We start from the raw sequence: 23,530 nt of genomic DNA on the forward strand, positions 1-23,530 counted from the left end.
GTAGCTGGATATGTATGACACTTACTGCAGTGCCAGGCCATATTCATGTCACCAAACAGGAAGTGAATGATTATATCCATGAACATGAATATTATTTAAAGATGGAATGGATGTGGTGGTTTCACCATTAAGGATTCCAGCTTTAATGTTCAGGTTTGACTAATGCAATGATTGGTGGGCTAGGCTGGGACATGCAACTGCATCATCCATGCTCTGCAGTGAGGACATTGTCAATAAAGTGGTCAGACCTCTTGTTGATCAGTCTTTTTAAATGTCATTACACACCTTAAGAACATTGTAAATGTACTAACTGTAACGGTTCTCGTCTGTCGATAGAGAAGCGGACCAAAATGCAGCGTGGTGGTTATTCATGTTCTTTAATGTTCTTTAACAATACAAAAACAACAAACGGAACGTGAAAACCTATACAGCCTATCTGGTGAACACAAACACAGAGACAGGAACAATCACCCACGAAATACTCAAAGAATATGGCTGCCTAAATATGGTTCCCAATCAGAGACAACGATAAACACCTGCCTCTGATTGAGAACCACTCCAGACAGCCATAGACTATGCTACATACCCCCACTAAGCCACACACCCAACACCTAACAACACCCCAAGACAAAACACACCACAATAAACCCATGTCACACCCCGGCCTGACCAAATAAATAAAGACAAACACAATATACTACGACCAGGGCGTGACACTAACAGCAATAACAGTTAATAAAATATTTTTTTGTGAGGTACTGTATTGACCTCAATGAAAAGCATTTTAAATGATCAGATGACTTTTATTTACAACATATATAAACGGGGGTTCAATTATTATTATTTGAGCCATTGCAGTACAGTTGTTATAGCTAAAGCCATGGTAAAGAATAATGCAGCTAAAACGCACTTGGGATTTACTTGTGCTCTGTATTTCTGGAGCTATTCGAATAGGGATTTAATTTCTTACTTATGTGGGAATATCCTATTCATCCCTGGTGTTCTTGACCTTCCGGAAGGTGTATCTTAATTTGACTCTGCTTCTCACAGCAGCAACAGAAATTGGAATCATTATGTGGATTACAATTAATGGACTTTTTTGTAAGGGTTGATACGTTTTTCATAAGGGGAAAATGAAGTCTGAAATTTCAAAGTGGAAATTATAAACTTCAGAAGTGTTTTAAAACCTAAAATACCAAACAAATGTTAAATTTTCTGCATTGCAAGAAAGTTCTGCTCCAACAGGGTGATCAAATTAAGATCCTATCTCAAGGTTCTGAGTAATGAGTAATGCAAATAAAATCATGTGTCTATTATTGGTCCTGTAATGTTTCCGTAGACCTTTACAGTATTGTTCCTGAAAATGTTTGTGTTCCTGAATGATTCATGTGTTCCTAAAATTGCTTTATCGTATACAAATGGGATCTATTTAAAAAAATTGAGATACAATTACTAGTGTTCATTATATGCATCATTGCAAGTATATGTTGAAACCGTTAACAACTATTTTACTCAAAAACATGTGTTTGTGGTCTAGTGAATGGTATCTAAAATTATTTTTAAGGTTAAATATTGAATTTATTAAATATTCCTATTAGAAACGAGAATGGCTTACCAAGAACAACTTCCAAGGACTAATTAGAAGTAAAAATTAGTTGGAGTGGACCCCCTGAGTGGCGCAGTGGTCTAGAGTCATCACTACAGACCCAGGTTCGATCCCGGGCTGTATCACAACTGTCCGTGATCGGGAGTCCCATAGGGCGGCGCACAATTGGTCCAGCACCTTAGGGGAGGTTTTGGCCGGGGCCTTTACTTGGCTCATCGTGCTCTAGCGACTCCTTGTGGCGGGCTGGGCGCCTGTAGGCTGACCCCGGCCGTCAGTTGAACGGTGTTTCTTCCGACACATGGGTGCGGCTGGCTTCTGGATTAAGTGGGCAGGTGTTAAGAAGTACAGTTTGGCGGGTCATGTTTAGGAGGACTCATGACTCAACCTTCTCCTTCCGAGCCGGTTGGGGAGTTGCAGCGATGAGACAAGATTGAGTTGGAACACCCGATTAAAAAAATGCAGAGTGATTTATTTTGCTCACTTTATTTCACTGTACAGGATGAGAACAGACGACTGTCGTTTCGACATCAAACTGACGTCTTCCTCAGTGACCTGATCATTGCACTTAACTCCTATTAATAGCCTAATAGCCCATTGTGAAACAACAATGTAAAACAAGTATAATTATAATATGTTTCAAGGTAAAATAGTGTGTCTCGTTAGTCAATAGGCCATGTCAAAATATACTGCACATAGGTGATATTTGGGTGTCTATGAATGCGGATTCACAGAATATCACCAATGTATATTTTTACTTGCCTGTTGATTAACGAGACACACTATTTATGTAATTATTTTGTGCTGTAACTTGCCATTTACCTTGAAACATATTATAATTTTATGTGTCTCAATGGGCCAGTTGGCTATAAATAGGAGCTAAGTGCAATGGTCAGGTCACTCCAGAAGACGTCAGCTTGACGTCAAAACGTTAGTACTTCTGTTTGCATCCTGTACAGTGGATTAAAGTTAGCAGTGCTCAAACTCTTTTACTTTGAATTAGTCCTTTTGGAAGTTTTTCTTGGTAAGCTATTCTCATAATTATTGTCATGGTTGTTGAGCAGCCCTCCTTTCCTTTGTTTGTTGAAGCGCGAAGACCCACCTGAACTCATTTCTATTAGAAAGTGAACCTTCTTTGAGTTTGTATGATTGACTTGCCTGCAAAATATCCTGCATTGTTTTGTTAATCTGTTTAACCTACTGTACATTATGCCAAGAAATGTGTGAAGGTATCTAAAATACCATATTCCTCTGAATGTAATAGTAATGATGACAATGATAGCTTAGATGATACTATTTGGAAAGGAACCATATGCAAGAGGTACATTTACCATTACATTGCTGCCTCGTTTTGCTATGTGCTGGCAGATGCCTAAAGCATATAATGTAGCTGTGTTCTCATAGGTTTAATGCAGCACAGAAACTGTCAGAAGTGGACTAAAATTAATTATGGGGTGGCAGGTAGCCTAGCGGTTGACAGTGTTGAGTCAATAACCAAAAGGTTGCTGGTTGCTGTCTGTACCCTTGAACAAGGCACTTAATGTCACAATTGTTATAAGGAGTGGACCAAGATACAGCGTGGTATGTTTCCATCCTTTATTTTGGAATAGAAAACTTTAAACAACAAATTGTGAAGCTACTATAATGCTCACAGGCAACATCCCACAAAGCACCATTTTTTTACCTTTATTTTACTAGGCAAGTCAGTTAAGAACAAATTCTTATTTTCAATGACAGCCTAGGAACAGTGGGTTAACTGCCTGTTCAGGGGCAGAACGACAGATTTTGTACCTTGTCAGCTCTGGGATTTGAACTTGCAACATTTCAGTTACTAGTCCAATGCTCTAACCACTAGGCTACACTGCCGCCCCACAATGGGAAAATGGCTACCTGAATATGAACCCAAATCAGAGACAACAATAAACAGCTGCCTCGGATTGGGAACCATACTAGGCCAACATAGAAATATAAATCACCTAGATAACCAACCCTTAAATCACACCCCGACCTAACCAACATAGAGAATAAATGCTCTCTATGGTCAGGGCGTGACAGTCGCCGGATGCTCCGGAACGCAGACCGTCGCCGGACTGGGAACTGTCACCAGAAGCTCTGGACTGTGGAGGCGCACTGGAGGCCTGATGCATGGGACCGGTACAGGTGGCACCGGGCTGATGACACACACCTCAGGGCGAGTGCGGGGAGGAAGCACAGGACGTACTGGACTATGGAGGCGCACTTGAGGCCTGATGCGTGGGACCTGTACAGGTGGCACCGGGCTGATGACACGCACCTCAGGGTGAGTGCGGGGAGGAAGCACAGGACGTACTGGACTGTAGAGGCACACTAAAGACACAGTACGTATGGCCGGCGCAGGATATACTGGGCCGTGGAGACGCACTGGAGGTCTGGAGCGTAGAGCTGACACAACGCGTCCAGGCTGGATGCTCACTTTAGCCAGGCAAGTGCGGGGCGCTGGCACAGGATTCACTGGGCTGTGAAGGCGCACTGGCGACACAGTGCGTAGAGCCGGCACGGGATATCCTGGACCGAGGATGTGTACTGGAGACCAGAAGCGCTGAGCCGGCACAACCCATCCTGGCTGGATGCTCACTTTTGCACGGCAAGTGCGAGGAGCTGGCACAGAACGCACCGGGCTGTGGATGCGCACTGGAGACACATTGCGTATCTCCGCAAAACATGGCGCCTGACTGGTCCCATGCTCCTCACGGCGACTGTCTTGCTCCAGACACTCAAAAACATCCACTCTACCTCATCACTCCCCTCAACTATCTCACAATACTCCTCGCTCAGGCTATCCCAATATTCCTCTTCGCTCTCAGATTCACCGACCAACCCGTGTACACCCCCCAAAAATTGTTTTGTGGGCTGCCTCTCAGGCTTCCGTCGTGGTCGTGAACTTCTGAGTTGCCGTTGATCCTCCTGCATCTGCTTCCATGGAAGGCTTTCATCTCCTGCCATTATCTCCTCCCAAGTCCAGGATGTCTTCTCCTCCTGGCTACGCTGCTTGGTCCATTTGTGGTGGGATCTTCTGTCACGATCATTATAAGGAGTGGACCAAGATGCAGTGTGGTATGTTTCCATCCTTTATTTTGGAATAGAAAACTTTAAACAACAAAACCAACGAAACAAACCACTACTATAATGCTCACAGGCAACTATACATAGACAAGATCCCACAAAGCACAATGGGAAAATGGCTACCTAAATATGATCCCCAATCAGAGACAATGACAAACAGCTGCCTCTGATTGGAAACCATACTAGGCCAACATAGAAATATAATTAACCTAGATAACCCACTCTTAAATCACACCCCGACCTAACCAACATAGAGAATAAAAGCTCTCTATGGTCAGGGCGTGACACTTAACTCTAATTGCTCTGGATAAAATCTGAATGAATTCCTTCATTAAAACAATATAATAAAAATCTTCACTGTAAGTTATTGAAGTGATCTATTGCTATAATATGTTACATTCTTCAGATTTTCTGTACTAAGTATCATGTTATTGCTGTCATATTGGCTAATACTACTGGGAGTGGTGCAATTAAATTGGTTTGTAATCCAGCAACAATTGGACTAAAAATATGAATTTGAAAGTCCATTTAAATTAATGGAGTCAGTCATACCCTTCTATGAAATCAGATATGCATCATTAAACTTAATAAGTTGTCAATATCCCTCCGATTGACCTTGAATTGACCGGTGCATCAGCGACCCCACATTGATATATGTCTGTGTCATCGTGTTTCCAGCAGGTCTCGCTCATGGGTTTTGACATAATTAGATAGTGTATTTACGCATTCCATCGTGATCAAGAAAAATGAGTGGTTTGCTCTCAGCAGGTTAAACATTGTATTTATCTCAATAGAAATTGTTATTATGTTACAAAGCTGCCAGAGACAAGACAATCACCATCTGCAATGTTGTCTGTCCCCTGTGTGGACTTGATAATCAATATATTTTTTTAACGAGGCAAGTCAGTTAAGTACAAATTGTTATTTACAATGCTAGCCTACACCGCTGGGCCAATTGTGCGCCGCCCAATGGGACTCCGGAACGCTGCCAGTTGTGATTCGAACCAGGCTGCAGCGACAGCGACGCCTCTAAAATTCAGTGCCTTATACCGCTGCGCCACTCAGGAGACCACAGTAGGAGGCTATATTTCCTACTCATACAAAGCAAGCTGGTGACCATACTTTTTTTATTTGCTTGAATAAATAGCATAACGAATGTAAGAAAAAGAATACTTTATTTGCAATATATTTATACTTTTACACAAGTAAAATAAAATGCATATCTATAGTACACAGCAACTTCAGTGAACAAATAGACAGTACTCTTTTGAGAATGCTACCCATAACCACAGCGTGACAAGAAACATTAAGTATTTGTCTTACGTTTACACTTATAAACATAAAAATAGCATTTAAATCAATGTTCCACTCTAAAAAAAGATTAACAAAAATAAATGGAGGAATACGATCTATCACATCTTTGGGGTTGTCATGAAGGAAACCTCAAAACATTCTTAGTTTTAAACAGCTTGTGCTGTTTCAATGTCTTTGTAATAACCAATCACCACCATTGGCAGAGTAAACCTAGAGAGGATAGGGCCTCCCAGAATAATTGCTTTATAGCTGGGCAGAACATACAGTATCACCTGGGAACAAATCCATTACATATATACATTTGGAATGGACATACTGTAGAAAGGCATCCATTTGTTGATTTGTCTTTTTTTAGCTCTTCCAATTCTCTTTCCAAATTCATATCATCAGATCTACATGTAACTGACAAAATAAAGGAAACACGGACATAACATGTCTTAATAGGGTGTTGGGGCACCACAATCCAGAACAGCTTCATTGCACCTTGGAATATATTATAGTGTCTGGAGCTCTATTGGAGGGAAGTGACACCATTCCACGAGAAATTACATAATTTGGTGTTATGTTGAATCTACCATAAGTGTTCAAATGGGTTGAGATCTGGTGACTGAGAATGCCATGGCATATGGTTTACATAATTTTCATGTTCAACAAACCATTCAGTGACCACTCAAGTCCTATGTATGGGGGCATTGCCATCCTATGGGGGCATAGCCATGGTAGCCAAATTATTGGCCAAAATAAAGGTCTGCCCAGTCATTTTAAAGATGACACTAAAGGCCAATTTATGCTTGCTCCATAAATGCGAAAGGCTTGCGGAGATCAAATTGAGCTCTGTACAGCATCGCTGTGCGCTCTGTAATTCTCCGTATAGCTCTGCATTAACATGATTGGTTGACAGTAGCTGGGGTGAGAGGTCCTATATAAACACAAACTTACTTCCTTGACAATTTCCTTCACAACAGATCTGCTCTGCACCGCAAAGTGCAAAAAATATAAATTTTACTAGGCAAGTCAGTTAAGAACAAATTCTTATTTTCAATGACGGCCTAGGAACAGTGGGTTAACTGCCTGTTCAGGGGCAGAACGCCAGATTTATACCTTGTCACCTCGGAGATTTGAATTTGTATCCTTTTGGTTACTAGTCCAACGCTCTAACCACTAGGCTACACTGCCGCCCCAATGCCCTGACTTCTGGTGAGGCCATATCACACTAAATGCTGTACGGCCACTGAAGATGGCAGATTGATCATGCAGAGCCTTTGAGCATGACGGGATGTTAAGTGCCTAATTAAATCAGGAACCACACCTGTGTGAAAGCCCCTGCTTTCAGAATACTTTGTATCCCTCATTTAGTCAAGTGTTTCCAGTTTTTTGGAAGTTACTTGAATGAAAGTTCTGTTCCCCTTTCCCACCCTTGGCACTTAGCAGGGCCTCCTGCACTGGCCTTACACTGGCCCATATTATCCCTCTGTTGTTGTAACTTCTAACAGAAGTCTAAGGATAGCCAAAACATAGGCAGAAAGACAAGCCTCCATGCTCCAATTGTAGATCCGTGGGACTTGAGACACAGAGGGTCTGACATGTTCTCCTTTGCACATCTTTTCTTCTTTTCAGGGTCATTGGAGGGGCTTAGATCCTCTGAGGACTGGTCCAGGTTGTTAGATAATGTTTCCACTGGCCCATCGTTCAAACTCTGTTTGTTCTGGGGTTTGTTGGGGTCAGCTTCCAACAGCTTAGTTTTGGAGATGTTCTCTTTCTCCTTCAGAGGATTGTTGGTGATTTGTCTGCTGTTGTAGGAGGAGGGATCTGGGAGACCCTTGCTGGAGATAATGGACGACTTGTCTTTATCTGAGAGGCAGCACCTGGGAATACCAGCCCTAAGTGGACTCTCCGTGGTGAGTTTTCCAGATCGTGTCTTGGAACTGAACACGCTAATCCAAGTATGGTCAGAGCTGTCATAGCAACCTTCCAGGTCAGGGATCTTTAGCTGTTTCAGGTCTTTTCCGGACAGTCTGGCCGGAACATGGCACTCAAGCTCTGAGCTAGACCCTTTAAATCCCTTAAACCAGTCCCACAGGGTCCTGGCCCGGCAGTCACAGATCCACTGGTTCCCATTCAGACGCAGGTACTGGAGGGACACCAGGGGGTCCATGGTCTCCCCTGTCAGCACTGTTAGATTATTGAAGAACAGAAACAAAGTGGTCAGCTTGCGTAGGTCATGAAAAGAATTGCGCTGGACGAAGGTCACTCGATTCTGATGCAGCAGCAAGCGGTCCAAGCTCACCAAGCCTCGCAGCATGTGATCCGTCACAGTCTTTATCTTGTTGTTGTGGAGGAACAGGTAGGTCAGGTTGGCCAGGTCCAGAAAAGTATCGTCATGGAGAGTCAGTAAGCTGTTGTCCTGGAGATAGAGGTGCTGCAGGGAAAATAGTCCCCTGAAAACGCCTACAGGCAGCACAGACAAGCCACAGCTGTGCAGGTGCAGGGTGTGCAGTCTAGACAGGCCTCGGAAGGCAGTGGGGCTGATGATCCTCAGGTCATTGTCCCCTATGTCCAGCTCCTCCAGCCTCTCTAGGCCGTAGAAGGCACCAGCCTCGATGTGGCTGATGTTGTTGGAGTAGAGCCAGAGTACGGTGAGGTTTCTGCAGGGGCTGAAGCTGGTGGAGCGGACCACGGTAAGCTTGTTGTTCTGGAGGAAGATGCGCTGGCTGTGGATGGGGATCTTTGTGGGGATGGAGTAGAGGCCCTGCTGTTGGCAGGCCAAGGTGGGCCGCGGCTCACTGTGGCATATGCATGGCGCTGGGCAGCCCTCCACCCAACCTTCCATCCGAGGCACTGACTGAAGCCAAAGGACCAGAAAGTAGAGTTCGCCAACTGCAAAAGAGGAATAAACAAGTGGGTAATGAGAATATGTTGGGATTCTACTGGACTTAGAAGAAAAGCATTTGTGTTAACTTCCAAACACCCAGCCTGCTGTAAATCATACAACATGAATAGAGTCCTGTCCTTGAGGCAGAACTGAGCAATTTCCTTTAAGGAAGGCCAGGTGCAAAGTCAAAATTGGCTATATTGTAAAAATGTATGAACCCAAAAAATGTGTTCTTTGTTTCTAATTTAAGGTTAGGGTTAGGCATTAGGGTTAACAGTATGGTTAAGGTTAGGGTTATGTTTAAAATCATATTGTATGACTTTGTTCTAGCATAGGGTTTCCCAAACTCAGTCCTGGTTGATTATTTGAATCGCCTGTGTAGTGCACCCAGGGGGTGCCCCAGGACCAAGTTTGGGAAAGCTGATCTAACACATACTGTAGAATATTTAAACAGTCTCTTAAACTACCTCACAGTACATTTATAAAGTTCGAATTTACCTATTAAAGCTAGAATATATTTAATCAATGGAAAATAAAACACAATAATAGTAGCGTGGAGCATGGAATTCATGATTTTAAAAATGTGGCGCTCTTTAGATCTTTACGTTTTGGGATGTTGTTGAATGAAGCAGCAGAACACAACACTCTCTATAAAATGGCGATATTTACAATCCTTAGAAGGAATCAGTTGTGCAAGTCTAATCAGAGCAGAAGATCCTGGTTTAGTTTTCACTGACTGTGCCTCAACATGTCATCTCTGTTCAGCTCTCCAACTACTGCAGTATCACAGTCTCTTCCTCTGTTTTACTACTATAGAATCCCCTTATGATGTCTTCAAATTGAGTTTTTATTTACTATAGAAAACAACATTTATTAAGTGAAATGGATATAATGCACACATGATGTACTCACTCAGTCAATTCACATAAAAATCCACATGTCCCTGTATAAGTAAAGCATACCCTATAAAGTGCATAGCGGCTGGAATACACACCAAATTTGGTAGCTTTTGACCACTTCATTTTGATTCCTGTTCTGGAAGCACAGGCCAGAGAGATAGGGAAAGAGACAGAGGGGAGATGTAGGGAGAGAATGCAGGAGTGTGTGGGGGGGGGGGGTGTGGACTATTTGACAAATTAACAAAACATTAGTGGGTTGAGAAAATTTGCTTCAGACTAACAGAGCAAATCACATTTGAGGTTAGCTGGGAATTGCCACTTGGCCTGTGCTAGAGATCTCAGAGTGGATTTTCTTGCTTCAATGGTATCAGGAGTGATGGGGTGGAGAAAGGAAAGTTGGCATAGGGCTCTCACATCAGTACTGACATCACATGAGTGCCTACAGTAGAACTCGTGTCCAGTGCAGGATGCACTTTCCTCCTACAGTTACTATACTTTACTCTTATAGTAAAGGACAACTCAATTTGATAAAACAGATATGTTTTCTTAAACATAATATCCATAAAAAACATAAACAAACTGTGTGCTGAATGGTCTTACATTGCAGGACTATGCCATCTCACCAAAATATCATGTGGACTACAGGTTTTTGCCAATTGATGTGCATTGTAATTTATTAGCTTATTAGAAGAAAAGAAGAGAAATGTAATATGATTTTAATAAATACCTTGGATCAATTTAAAATGTGTGAGATTTGCAAAGGCTGTCAGACTGGCAACATGGAGGCATTTTTCACATTTTTTTATTTTTTAAACTTTATTTCACCGATATTTAACCAGGCTAGTTGAGAACAAGTTCTCATTTACAACTGCGACCTGGCCAAGATAAAGAAAAGCAGTGTGACACAAACAACAACATAGAGTTACACATGGAATAAACAAGCATACAGTCAATAATGCAATAGAAAAAAAAGTCTATATACAATGTGTGCAAATGAGGTAGGAAAAGGGAGGTAAGGCAATAAATTGGCCATAGTGGAGAAATAATTACAATATAGCAATTAAACACTGAAGTGATAGATGTGCAGACGATGAGTGTGCAAGTAGAGATATTGGGGTGCAAAGGAACAAAATTAAATGAAAAAATAACAGTATGAGGACGAGGTAGTTGGATGAGCTATTTACAGACGGGCTATGTACAGGCGCAGTCATCTGTGAACTGCTCTGACAGCTGGTGCTTAAAGCTAGTGAGGGAGATATGAGTCTCCAGCTTCAGTCATTTTGTTGAAGTGTTGGAGGCTATTTTGTAAATGACATCGCTGAAGTCAAGGTTCGGTAGGATAGTCAGTTTTACAAGGGTATGTTTGGCAGCATGAGTGAAGAAGGCTGTGTTAAGAAATAGGAAGCCGATTCTAGATTTAATTTTGGATTGGAGATGCTTAATGTGAGTCTGTAAGGAGAGTTTACAGTCTAACCAGACACCTAAGTATTTGTAGTTATCCACATATTCTAAGTCAGAACCGTCCAGAGTAGCGATGCTGGATGGGCGGGCAGGTGTGGGCAGCGATCGGTTGAAGAGCATGCATTTAGTTTTACTTGCATTTAAGAGCAGTTGGAGGCCACGGAAGGAGAGTTGTATGGCATTGAAGCTTGACTGGGGGTTAGTTAACACAGTGCCCTAAGAAGGGCCTCCGATGTCAACAACTACAGACCAGTATCCCTTCTTTCTTTTCTCTCCAAAACTCTTGAACGTGCCGTCCTTGGCCAGCTCTCCCGCTATCTCTCTCAGAATGACCTTCTTGATCCAAATCAGTCAGGTTTCAAGACTAGTCATTTAACTGAGACTGCTCTTCTCTGTATCACGGAGGCGCTCCGCACTGCTAAAGCTAACTCTCTCTCCTCTGCTCTCATCCTTCTAGACCTATCGGCAGATACTGTGAACCATCAGATCCTCCTCTCCACCCTCTCCGAGTTGGGCATCTCCGGCGCGGCCCACGCTTGGATTGCGTCCTACCTGACAGGTCGCTCCTACCAGGTGGCGTGGCGAGAATCTGTCTCCTCGTACGCGCTCTCACCACTGGTGTCCCCCAGGGGCTCTGTTCTAGGCCCTCTCCTATTCTCGCTATACACCAAGTCACTTGGCTCTGTCATAACCTCACATGGTCTCTCCTATCATTGCTACGCAGACGACACACAATTAATCTTCTCCTTTCCCCCTTCTGATGACCAGGTGGCGAATCGCATCTCTGCATGTCTGGCAGACATATCAGTGTGGATGACGGATCACCACCTCAAGCTGAACCTCGGCAAGACGGAGCTGCTCTTCCTCCCGGGAAGGACTGCCCGTTCCATGATCTCGCCATCACGGTTGACAACTCCATTGTGTCCTCCTCCCAGAGCGCTAAGAACCTTGGCGTGATCCTGGACAACACCCTGTCGTTCTCAACCAACATCATGGCGGTGGCCCGTTCCTGTAGGTTCATGCTCTACAACATCCGCAGAGTACGACCCTGCCTCACACAGGAAGCGGCGCAGGTCCTAATCCAGGCACTTGTCATCTCCCGTCTGGATTACTGCAACTCGCTGTTGGCTGGGCTCCCTGCCTGTGCCATTAAACCCCTACAACTCATCCAGAACGCCGCAGCCCGTCTGGTGTTCAACCTTCCCAAGTTCTCTCACGTCACCCCGCTCCTCCGCTCTCTCCACTGGCTTCCAGTTGAAGCTCGCATCCGCTACAAGACCATGGTGCTTGCCTACGGAGCTGTGAGGGGAACATTGCAGTACCTCCAGGCTCTGATCAGGCCCTACACCCAAGCAAGGGCACTGCGTTCATCCACCTCTGGCCTGCTCGCCTCCCTACCATTGAGGAAGTACAGTTCCCGCTCAGCCCAGTCAAAACTGTTCGCTGCTCTGGCCCCCAATGGTGGAACAAACTCCCTCACGACGCCAGGACAGCGGAGTCAATCACCACCTTCCGGAGACACCTGAAACCCCACCTCTTCAAGGAATACCTAGGATAGGATAAGTAATCCTTCTCACCACCCCCCTTAATGATTTAGATGCACTATTGTAAAGTGGCTGTTCCACTGGATGTCAGAAGGTGAATTCACCAATTTGTAAGTCGCTCTGGATAAGAGCGTCTGCTAAATGACTTAAATGTAAATGTAAATGTAAGTATACAGAATGGTGTCATCTGCATAGAGGTGTATCAGAGAATCACCAGTTGCAAGAGCGACATCATTGATGTATACAGATAAAAGAGTTGGCCCAAAGATTGAACCCTGTGGCACCCCCATAGAGACTGCCAGAGGTCCGGACAACAGGCCCTCCGATTTGACACACTGAACTCTGTCTGAGAAGTAGTTGGTGAACCAGGCAAGGCAGTCATTTGAGAAACCAAGGCTGTTGAGTCTGCTGTTAAGAATGTGCTGACAGATTCGAAAGCCTTGGTCAAATCGATGAATACAGCTGCACAGTATTGTCTCTTCTCGATGGCGATTATGATATTGTTAGGACCTTGAGCGTGACTGAGGTGCACCCATGACCAGCTCGGAAACCAGATTGCATAGCGGAGAAGGTACGGTGGGATTCAAAATGGTTGGTGATCTGTTTGTTAGGGGGAGGGGGGGTATCTTTACTTTCTTGGGCACAGGGACTATGGTGGTCTACTTTAAACATGTAGGTATTACAGACGTGGTCAGGGAGAGGTTGAAAATGTCAGTGAAGACACTTTCCAGCTGGCCCATTCATGCTCTGAGGACACATCCTGGTAATCCGCCTGGCCCCGCAGCCTTGTGAATGTTGACCTGTTTAAAGGTCTTGCTCACATTGGCTACGGAGAGTGGGATCACATTTGTCCAGAACAGCTGGTGCTCACATGCACGCTTCAGTGTTGCTTGCCTCGAATTGAGCATAAAAGGCATTTGGCTTGTTTGGTAGACTCACCTTACTGGGCAGCTCTTGGCTGGGTTTGCCTTTGTAGTCTGTAATAGTTTGCAAGCCCTGCTACATCTGACGAGTGTCAGAGCCGGTTAGTAGGATTCCATCTTAATCCTGTATTGACTCTTTGCTTGTTTGATGGTTCGTCTGAGGACATGGCAGGATTTCTTATAAGCAACCGGATTAGTGCCCTGCTCCTTGAAAGCGGCAGCTCTACCCTTTAACTCGGTGCGGATGTTGCCTGTAATCCTTGGTTTCTGGTTGGGATATCTACGTACGCTCATTGTGGGGATGACGTCTTCGATGCACTTATTGATGAAGCCTGTGATTGAGGTGGTATACTGGTCATTGCCATTGGATGAAACCCGGAACATATTTTGTATTGAGTGAGTCACTGGTACTTCCTGCTTTAGAATTAGCTTATCAGCAGGAATCAGGAGGATAGAATTATGGTTCGATTTGGCAAATGGAGGGCGAGGGAGAGTGTGTGTGGAGTAAAAATGGTCTAGTTTTTTTTTCTCTGGTTGCACGTGACATGCTGGCAAAAATGATGTAAAACGGATTTAAATTTGCCTGCATTAAAGTCCCTGGCCACTAGGGGTGCCACTTCTGGATGAGCTCGGTCTTAGTGCCAGCATCGGTTTGTGGTGATAAATAGACGGCTACGAAAAATATAGATGAAAACGCTCATGGTAGATAGTGTGGTCTACAGCTTATCATGAGGTACTCTACCTCAGGCGAGCAATACCTTGAGACTTCCTTAATATTAGACATCGCGCACTAGCTGTTATAGACACATATACCCACCCCTCGTCTTACCAGACATAGCTGTTCTGTCCTGCCGATACACAGAAATTCCAGCCAACTGTATATTATCTGTGTCGTTGTTTAGCCACGACTCGGTGAAACCTAATATATTACAGTTTTTAATGTCCCGTTGTTAGGATAGTCTTGAACAGAGATTATCCAGTTTATTCTCCAGCAATTGCATGTTGGCCAATAGAAAGGATGGTAGAGGCGGTTTACCCACTCGCCAACGAATTCTCACAAGGCACCCCGATCTCCGCCCCCTGTATTTCTGTCTTTTCTTCACGCGAATGACAGGGATTTGGGCCTGGTCTCGGAGAAGCAGTATATCCTTCGCATCGAACTCATTAAAGAAAGAATCTTCATCCAGTTCGAGGTGAGTAAATGCTGTTCTCATATCCAGCAGCTCTTTTCGGTCATAAGAGACGGTAGCAGCAACAATATGTACAAAATAAGTTACAAACAACGCGAAAAAACACACAAAATAGCCCAGTTGGTTAGGATCCAGTAAAACGGCAGCCATCCCCTCTGACACCATTATTAATTAACACAATATAATCTATTTGTATTCTAGGATTTTTTTTAGAGCCATTCCAACCAGACAGTTATTTCATCAACATTGCCCAACGTGTTCTGGGATGTGGGCATTGCCCATCGGTCCTCAGTGTGATAAAGGCAGGCCTTAGTCATCTAAGTTAAATATTCCTCTGGCACAGGTGCCAGTTTTGGGACTAGGAGACCTCTCAGAAGAGATGCGCACAGCTTCAGCATTATGTTCTCTCTCGTAAAGGTCCCCACAGCTACAGTAATTATCCTGTAAATGAAGCCATCATCATTTCAGGAACTGAGAGGTGACTCCCAAATGAATTGCCGCCACATAGCGTATTTACTCACAGTGAAAATGGCACGTGTGCATTTTCCGACATTAAAACGAAACCTGAAATTGTACAACTGCACTCATAAAGATGTTCGTCGGTATTGACATACTGTACATGTATTTACAGTACATTCATAGAAACTCATAATCAAATGTCTTAACAGGGTTTAATTTATTATTGGTATAAAGATTTTCAGGACACCCATTGTTTCTGAACTGCTTGGGAGTCTATGGCTATTATAGTTGGCAGCAATTCCGCTGGTTCTTTTCAGAGGGAGAAAAAAAGCATAGCTTTCAGCATCGAGCCATGCAAGAAGAAAAAGCTGATGCATGCTAGACAGGACACCACAGTACAGACAGTCACAACAAGTCATTCAAACTGCAAAGCATTGAGATCAGCTCAGGAAGAAGTGTTTGCAGTAAATATACAGTACATGAAGTCAACTCGACACCCAAGCATACGGTATCAGTATTTATGAAAAATATGTTTTTCCTCCAGATGTTTCAGAGTTGATAACACATTTATTCACCTTTATTCAATCATACAAATCAGTTAGAATGAACTTAAAACTTTCAATTCCATTATAAAACTGGTTGTTTAGATCCCGGTTGCTAATTGGGCGAGCTGTCTACCTATAGTAAACTGTAGTATACCGTAGAATACTATACTACACACTATCCCTCGATCATGATGGAAACTCTATTCACAGTAGGATACTATAGTGAACACTACAGTATTATGCTAAAAAACACTGTAGTAAATACTACAGTATCTAATTTGTATATACCCTGCCCATTCCCCTTCCCCATATCACAGTTTGTACCACCCATAAGTGAGAAACCTACATGCCAAGTATAGATTATATACTGTATTGTGTTCCCTACAGATAATATGAAAGAGCAGAAGCGCTGAACTATCTGTTCAGATCTACCTACCTACTAGTTATGGAGAATGTGCTCTTTTAGTATTTCTCCAGTAGGTTTCCTCAAGGAAACAGGCTCTGCTTCTATGTCAAATGTAATAATACCAAAACACTATAGTAAATACTACAGTACAATAGATTCTGCAAAAACACTACAATAAATACTACCGTTTAGTAATGTCTGCAAAAATTTGACAGTAAATACTACAGTACACTACAATCTGCAAAAACAGTATATTAATTACTATAGAATAATACATACTACAGTTATTTTACTACAGTATTTATACTATAGTTAACTGTAAATACTACAGTATACTATAATATACTACACTAAATACTATAGTAGGCCTAAAAACACTACAGTGAATACTACAGTATTTATACCATATTATAAACTGGGTGGTTCGAGCCCTGCTTGCTGATTGACTGAAAGCCATGGTACATCAGACCGTATACCACAGGTATCACAAAACATGTATTTTTACTGCTCTAATTATGTTGGTGACCAGTTTATACAGGGCATTCGGAAAGTAATCAGACCCCTTGACATTTTCCACATTTTGTTACCTTACAGCCTTATTCTAAAATTGATTAAATTGTTTTTCCCCCTCATCAATGTACACAAAATACCCCATAATAACAAAGCAAAAACAGGTTTTTACACATGTTTGCACATTTATATACATATAAAATATATATATCATATTTGCATAAACATTCAGACCCCTTAGTACTTTGTTAAAAGCATCTTTAGCTAGGCTACAAGCTTGGCACACCTGTATTTGGGGAGTTTATCTCATTCTTCTCTTCAGATCCTCTTAAGCTCTGTCAGGTTGGATAGGGAGTGTCGCTGCACAGCTATTTTCAGGTCCCCCTAGAGAAGTTTGATTGGGTTCAACTCCGGACTCTGGCTGGGCCGCTTCAATGCCATACAACACTCCTTCCGTGGCCTCCAACTGCTCTTAAACGCTAGTAAAACCAAATGCATGCTTTTCAACCGATCGCTGCCTGCACACGCATGCCCGACTAGCATCACCACACTGGATGGTTCCGACCTTGAATATGTGGACACCTATAAGTACCTAGGTGTCTGGCTAGACTGCAAACTCTCCTTCCAGACCCATATCAAACATCTCCAATCGAAAATCAAATCAAGAGTCGGCTTTCTTTTCCGTAACAAAGCCTCCTTCACTCACGCTGCCAAACTTACCCTAGTAAAACTGACTATCCTACCGATCCTCGACTTCGGCGATGTCATCTACAAAATTGCTTCCAACACTCTTCTAGGCAAACTGGATGCAGTTTATCACAGTGCCATCCGTTTTGTCACTAAAGCACCTTATACTACCCACCACTGCGACTTGTATGCTCTAGTCGGCTGGCCCTCGCTACATATTCGTCGCAAGACCCACTGGCTCCAGGTCATCTACAAGGCCATGCTAGGTAAAGCTCCGCCTTATCTCAGTTCACTGGTCACGATGGCAACACCCATCCGTAGCACGCGCTCCAGCAGGTGTATCTCACTGATCATCCCTAAAGCCAACACCTCATTCGGCCGCCTTTCGTTCCAGTACTCTGCTGCCTGTGACTGGAACGAATTGCAAAAATCGCTGAAGTTGGAGACTTTTATCTCCCTCACCAACTTCAAACATCAGCTATCTAAGCAGCTAACCGATCGCTGCAGCTGTACATAATCTATTGGTAAATAGCCCACCCATTTTCACCTACCTCATCCCCACAGTTTTTATTTATTTACTTTTCTGCTCTTTTGCACACCAATATCTCCACCTGTATATGATCATCTGATCATTTATCACTCCAGTGTTAATCTGCAATATTGTAATTATTCGCCTACCTCCTCATGCCTTTTGCTCACATTGTATATAGACTCCCCTTTTTTTCTACTGTGTTAATGACTTGTTAATTGTTTACTCCATGTGTAACTCTGTGTTGTCTGTTCACACTGCTATGCTTTATCTTGGCCAGGTCGCAGTTGCAAATGAGAACTTGTTCTCAACTAGCCTACCTGGTTAAATAAAGGTGAAATAAAAAATAAAAATAAAAAAGTACATTCAGAGACTTGTCCTGAAGCCACTCCTGCATTGTCTTGGCTATGTGCTTAGGGCCGTTGTCCTGTTGGAAGGTGAACCTTCGCCACAGTCTGAGGTCCTGAGCGCTCTGGAGCAGGTTTTCATCAAGGATCTGTCACGACTTCTGCCGAAGTCATTGCCTCTCCTTGTTCGGGCGGTGCTCGACGTTCGACGTCACCGGTCTTCTAGCCATCATTGATCCATTTTTCATTTTCCATTGGTTTTGTCTTGTCTTCCCACACACCTGTTTTGAATCCCATTCATTACCTGTTGTGTATTTAACCCTCTGATCACTCTGTACTTTGCTCCATTCATCCTTCCCTTGATCCTGACTAGTCTCCCAGTCCCTGCCGCTGAACAAAATCCCCACAGCATGATGCTGCCACCACCATGCTTCACAGTAGAGATGGTGCCAGGTTTCCTTAAGACGTGACGCTTGGCAGTTAGGCCAAAGAGTTCAATCAGATCAGAGAACCTTGTTTCTCATTGTCAGAGTCCTTTAGGTGACCTTTGCAAACTCCAAGTGGGCTGTCATGTGCCTTTTACTGAGGAATGGCTTCTGTGTGGCCACTCTACCATAAAGGCCTGATTGGTGGAGTGCTGCAGAGATGGTTGTGCTTCTGGAAGGTTTTCCCATTTCCACAGAGCAACTCTGAAATGCTGTCAGCATCGGTTTCTTCCTTCGCCAGATCTGTGCCTCAACACAATCCTGTCTCGGAGCTCTACGGACAATTCCTTCAACCTCATGGCTTGATTTTGCTCTGACATGCACTGCCAACTGTGGGATATTATATAGACAGGTGGGTGCCTTTCCAAATCATGTCCAATCAGTTGAATTTACCACAGCTGGGCTCCAATCAAATTGTAGAAACATTTCAAGGATGATCAATGGAAACAGAATGCACCTGAGCTCAATTTCGAGTCTCATAGCAAAGGGTCTGAATACTTATGTAAATAAGGTATTTCTGTTTTTTTATTTTTAATACATTTGCAAAACATTTATTATGGGGTGTTTTGTGTAGATTGATAAGGAAAAACATGTATTTCATACATTTTAGGATAAGGCTGTATCGCAATAAAATGTGGAAAAAGTCAAGGGGTGTGAATACTTTCCAAATGCACTGTAATATAAATAATGCACATCAGGTTTTTGTGGTATATTGCCAATATACCATGGTTAAGGGCTGGATCCAGGCACTTGTGCAAAGGAACAGCCCTTAGCCATGGTATATTGGCCATATACCACACCCCCTCAGGCCTTATTGCTTAAGCATACCATAGTATTCATGTGGGCAACCTCGGAAACAATGTTTCACTTTTGAGTTTTGATCTCTGTACCATCAGAGGCTGTGTCTACACTTGACACTTACATGCGGTTGCTGCTATCAGAATACGAAGATCGCATTGAAGGTCATAACAGGTTAAGATGCACAAAAGTCGCATTGTGGTCAGATTGTGTTCAGATCTGGCATACTACTTCAGTAGGTGGTCAGGGACGCATTGTGTGCGGATTTCTTCTCAGTCTGGATGCAATCAGGCCACCTGAAAGCGCATAGAGTGTGCGACTTCATCAGCACAAATCTTGTGTTTTGGGAGCGGCAGGCACCTCTTTTCATTAAACGTTGGAGGAAATACCTTCCTAGCGTGTGAGGAACGTGTTTGCTGGTTTTATAAATGCTAGCCAGCTAGCTTATTAGGTAAAGCATTTTTGGGGGGGAGATATGCTAACCTGTTTGCAATACCCTTAGCTTTACTAGCTAGCTTGCTGGCTAGTTACAGAGGTTAGCTGGCTAGTTAGCTACAGTAGTTGGCTAGTGCCATCAAGTTGTTGTGTTATTTTCAGATTTAGCCTGTTCCACCATTTGCAGAATGTATACTGGTATTTCAATATAGTGTAGGAAAAGGGTACATGGACACTATACATGTACTAAAAGAGTCAAATGAAAGCAGACGGTTCCATCAACCAGTTTGGAGCACATTCATCAAGTCTGATCTAACTAAGTGGATTTTTCTAAAATCGTTATCATTGATTTATTGTAAAAAGCCCACAATGTGGTTACTTATGTCTGATTTTGATATATTTGGCTGTTTTCACTGCACAACATTGTATACATGTAAGTGGTCCCTTTTCAGGTTTAGAAGAAGTGACTGCTAAATGCTAACTCCAGTTGGTATAAACTGGTTTGCATAACTAGCATACAGAAATCGGTAGTCAAAGTATTTTTTAACTGTAATGCAGTTGATTGGCGATGATGCATGAATATGTGTTGGGGTTGACAGCCATACAAGCATTATACTCAGATTTGTATATCAACATAATGTGAAATACACATATAAACAATAGCCTAAATTTGTCAATTCCATTGTTTTGGTTGAGTTCGATAGACCTCTTTAACACGTCTATAACCATTTTCCATATAAAAATAGTAATGTGCTAGAACTGACGAGCATCAAGAAATAACGACGACAAATGTACTGGAAAACTGCTTAAATCATCTTTAGACGCACTAGAGCACATAAGATAAATTTGCTTGTAAGAAGTGGTTTTAACTCCATTTTAATGTAAACATTACTTTGAGAAACCGAATCAAGAGAGTTAAGGGTTTTATGCTCAGTTGTTGGGTCTCGAGCACTGGGCGAAAGGACATTTGAAATGGAAGCTATGGAGCTCCCTTGCCTGCTTCTGTTATGTGGAAAAGTTACAGGAAACTGAAATGTGGAGAATGATACATTTGCATCTGATGGCCATCACGTATAAACTCAGCAAAATATAAATGTCCACTCTCTGTCAACTGTGTTTATTTTCAGCAAAATTAACATGCATAAATATTTGTGTGAACATAACAAGATTCAACAACTGAGATATAAACTGAACAAGTTCCACAGACATGTGACTAACAGAAGAGGAATAATGTGTCCCTGAACGGGGGGGGGGGGGGGGGGGGGTCAAAATCAAAAGTAACAGTCAGTATCTGGTTTGGCCACCAGATGCATTAAGTACTGAAGTGCATCTCCTCCTCATGGACTGCACCAGATTTGCCAGTTCTTGTCGTGATACCCCACTCTTCCACCAAGGCACCTGCAAGTTCCTGGACATTTCTGGGGGGAACGGCCCTAGCCCTCACCTTCTGATCCAAAAGGTCCCAGATGTGCTCAATGGGATTGAGATCCGGGCTCTTCGCTGGCCATGGCAGAACACTGACATACCTGCCTTGCAGGAAATCACAAACCGACCAGCATGGCTGGTGGCATTGTCATGCTAGGGGGTCATGTCAGGTTGAGCCTGCAGGAAGGGTACCACATGAGGGAGGAGGATGTCTTCCATGTAACGCACAGCGTTGAGATTGCCTGCAATGACAACAAACTCAGTCTGATGATGCTGTGACACACCACCCCAGACCTTGATGGACCCTCCACCTCCAAATCGATCCCGCTCCAAAGTACAAGCCTTGGTGTAACGCTCATTCCTTCTACGGTAAACGGAAATCCGACCATCACCCCTGGTGAGACAAAACCGCGACTCATCAGTGAAGAGCGGATTTTTACGAATTATCTTTGAATGACAGGGACGTTTATTTTTTTGCCGAGTACATACTGAACAAAAATATAAATGCAACATGCAACAATTTCAAAGATTTTATTGAGTTACTGTTCATATAAGGAAATCAGTCAATTGAAATAAATTCATTAGGCCCTGATCTATGGATGGGGTGCAGGGGTGCAGCCATGGGTGGACCTGGGAGGGCATAGGTCCACCCACTGGGGAGCCAGACCCAGCAAATCAGAATGAGTTTTCCCCACAAAATGGCTTTATTACAGACAGAAATACTCCTCAGCACAAGGTGTACCTGTGTAATGATCATGCTGTTTAATCAGCTTCTTGATATGCCACACCTGTCAGGTGGATGGCCTATATTGGCAAAGGATAAGTGCTCACTAATAGGAATGTAAACACATTTGTGCACAACATCTGAGAGAAATAAGCAATTTGTGCATATGGGAAATTTCAGGGATTTTTTTTCAGCTCATGAAACATGGGACCAACACTTTACATGTTGTGTTTATATTTTTGTTCAGTGTCCATTTCTATGCCATTGTAGGCTACTGTAGCTTGCATTTGATTTGGAGCTGGTAAACAGATTTAATAAATAGCCTATAAATTCAGTTTATTGCTGTAACGTTCTGTTATTATGCAATTATGAATGGCAAAGTTTAGTTTAAATGGGAAGTTATCAATTGGGAAGGGACAGGAGATTGGGCCATTTGAAATAGCCTAGGACCATTGAAAATACAAGTCAATCACGCAAATTGGCCTAACTATTGCATTATCCATTTATAACGGTGTGTATAACTTCTGGCACAATTGCCAGAAAATATAATGCGTTTTTTTTTCTTCGTCCAAGTGTTCCTTGGGCAGAGATTTCGAGATCCTCGGTCCAACTTTCATCACTCTTTCCTGACCGATTCATCCATAGCTATGCAAATGCAAAAAAGCAAACATGTATTTACAATCACTAGCAGTCAAAGGAATCAAATCGACATCCATTGATGGAAAATGATATGGCGAATATAATAAGGAACAATTCTATTTAGTTTTGCAACATATGCAAATTCTTTATTAAGCTTTTTTATGTCAAAAACTTTTTTTTAAATTTGTTTTATGTCGCTACAGGTTACATTGACATTCCTTCTTAATTCGCTATGAAAAAAAAGGTTAATGTGGACACGGTAGACACATTTAAATATAGCTGTAGACTCATGACGTGTACGCAATTCCATGATCAGAACTCAATGATCAGAATACAAAATCTGTCTAGACATAGAGAGTGAATGATGCCTAGGCTAGACTAGACGAGAAGACATTTTTTTCTGAGAATGCCCAATAGAAAAAAACAAACGAAAATGCAGCTAGTGTCATTCCAGGTGCAATGTTTGACATGATTGAGTTAGCTTCAGTTGGCTATAACTAGCAAGTGATAAGGACGTTATCCAGCCTTCATAGCAACCATATTGTTTAGAACATACATCCAATTTATTTGCAAAAATTATTTACGAGTGGGTCGCATCTGTAATAACATGACCAAAAAATCTAACAACCAGAT

General features: G+C 42.8%; 1 protein-coding gene across 1 annotated transcript in view; it reads right to left on the reverse strand.

Annotated features, from left to right (window-relative positions):
- Positions 1–5,863: 5,863 nt before the first annotated feature.
- LOC135547928 (reticulon-4 receptor-like) overlaps positions 5,864–23,530 on the reverse strand; it is a 40,434-nt gene continuing 22,767 nt past the window's right edge. The window contains exon 2 of the mRNA XM_064977137.1: positions 5,864–8,896. Coding sequence (XP_064833209.1) covers positions 7,506–8,896 — 1,391 coding nt within the window. The 3' untranslated portion in view covers positions 5,864–7,505. The remainder of the gene's footprint in view (positions 8,897–23,530) is intronic.

Source organism: Oncorhynchus masou, chromosome 11, assembly GCF_036934945.1.
Source record: "Oncorhynchus masou masou isolate Uvic2021 chromosome 11, UVic_Omas_1.1, whole genome shotgun sequence".
In the NCBI taxonomy this organism is placed as follows: domain Eukaryota; kingdom Metazoa; phylum Chordata; class Actinopteri; order Salmoniformes; family Salmonidae; genus Oncorhynchus; species Oncorhynchus masou.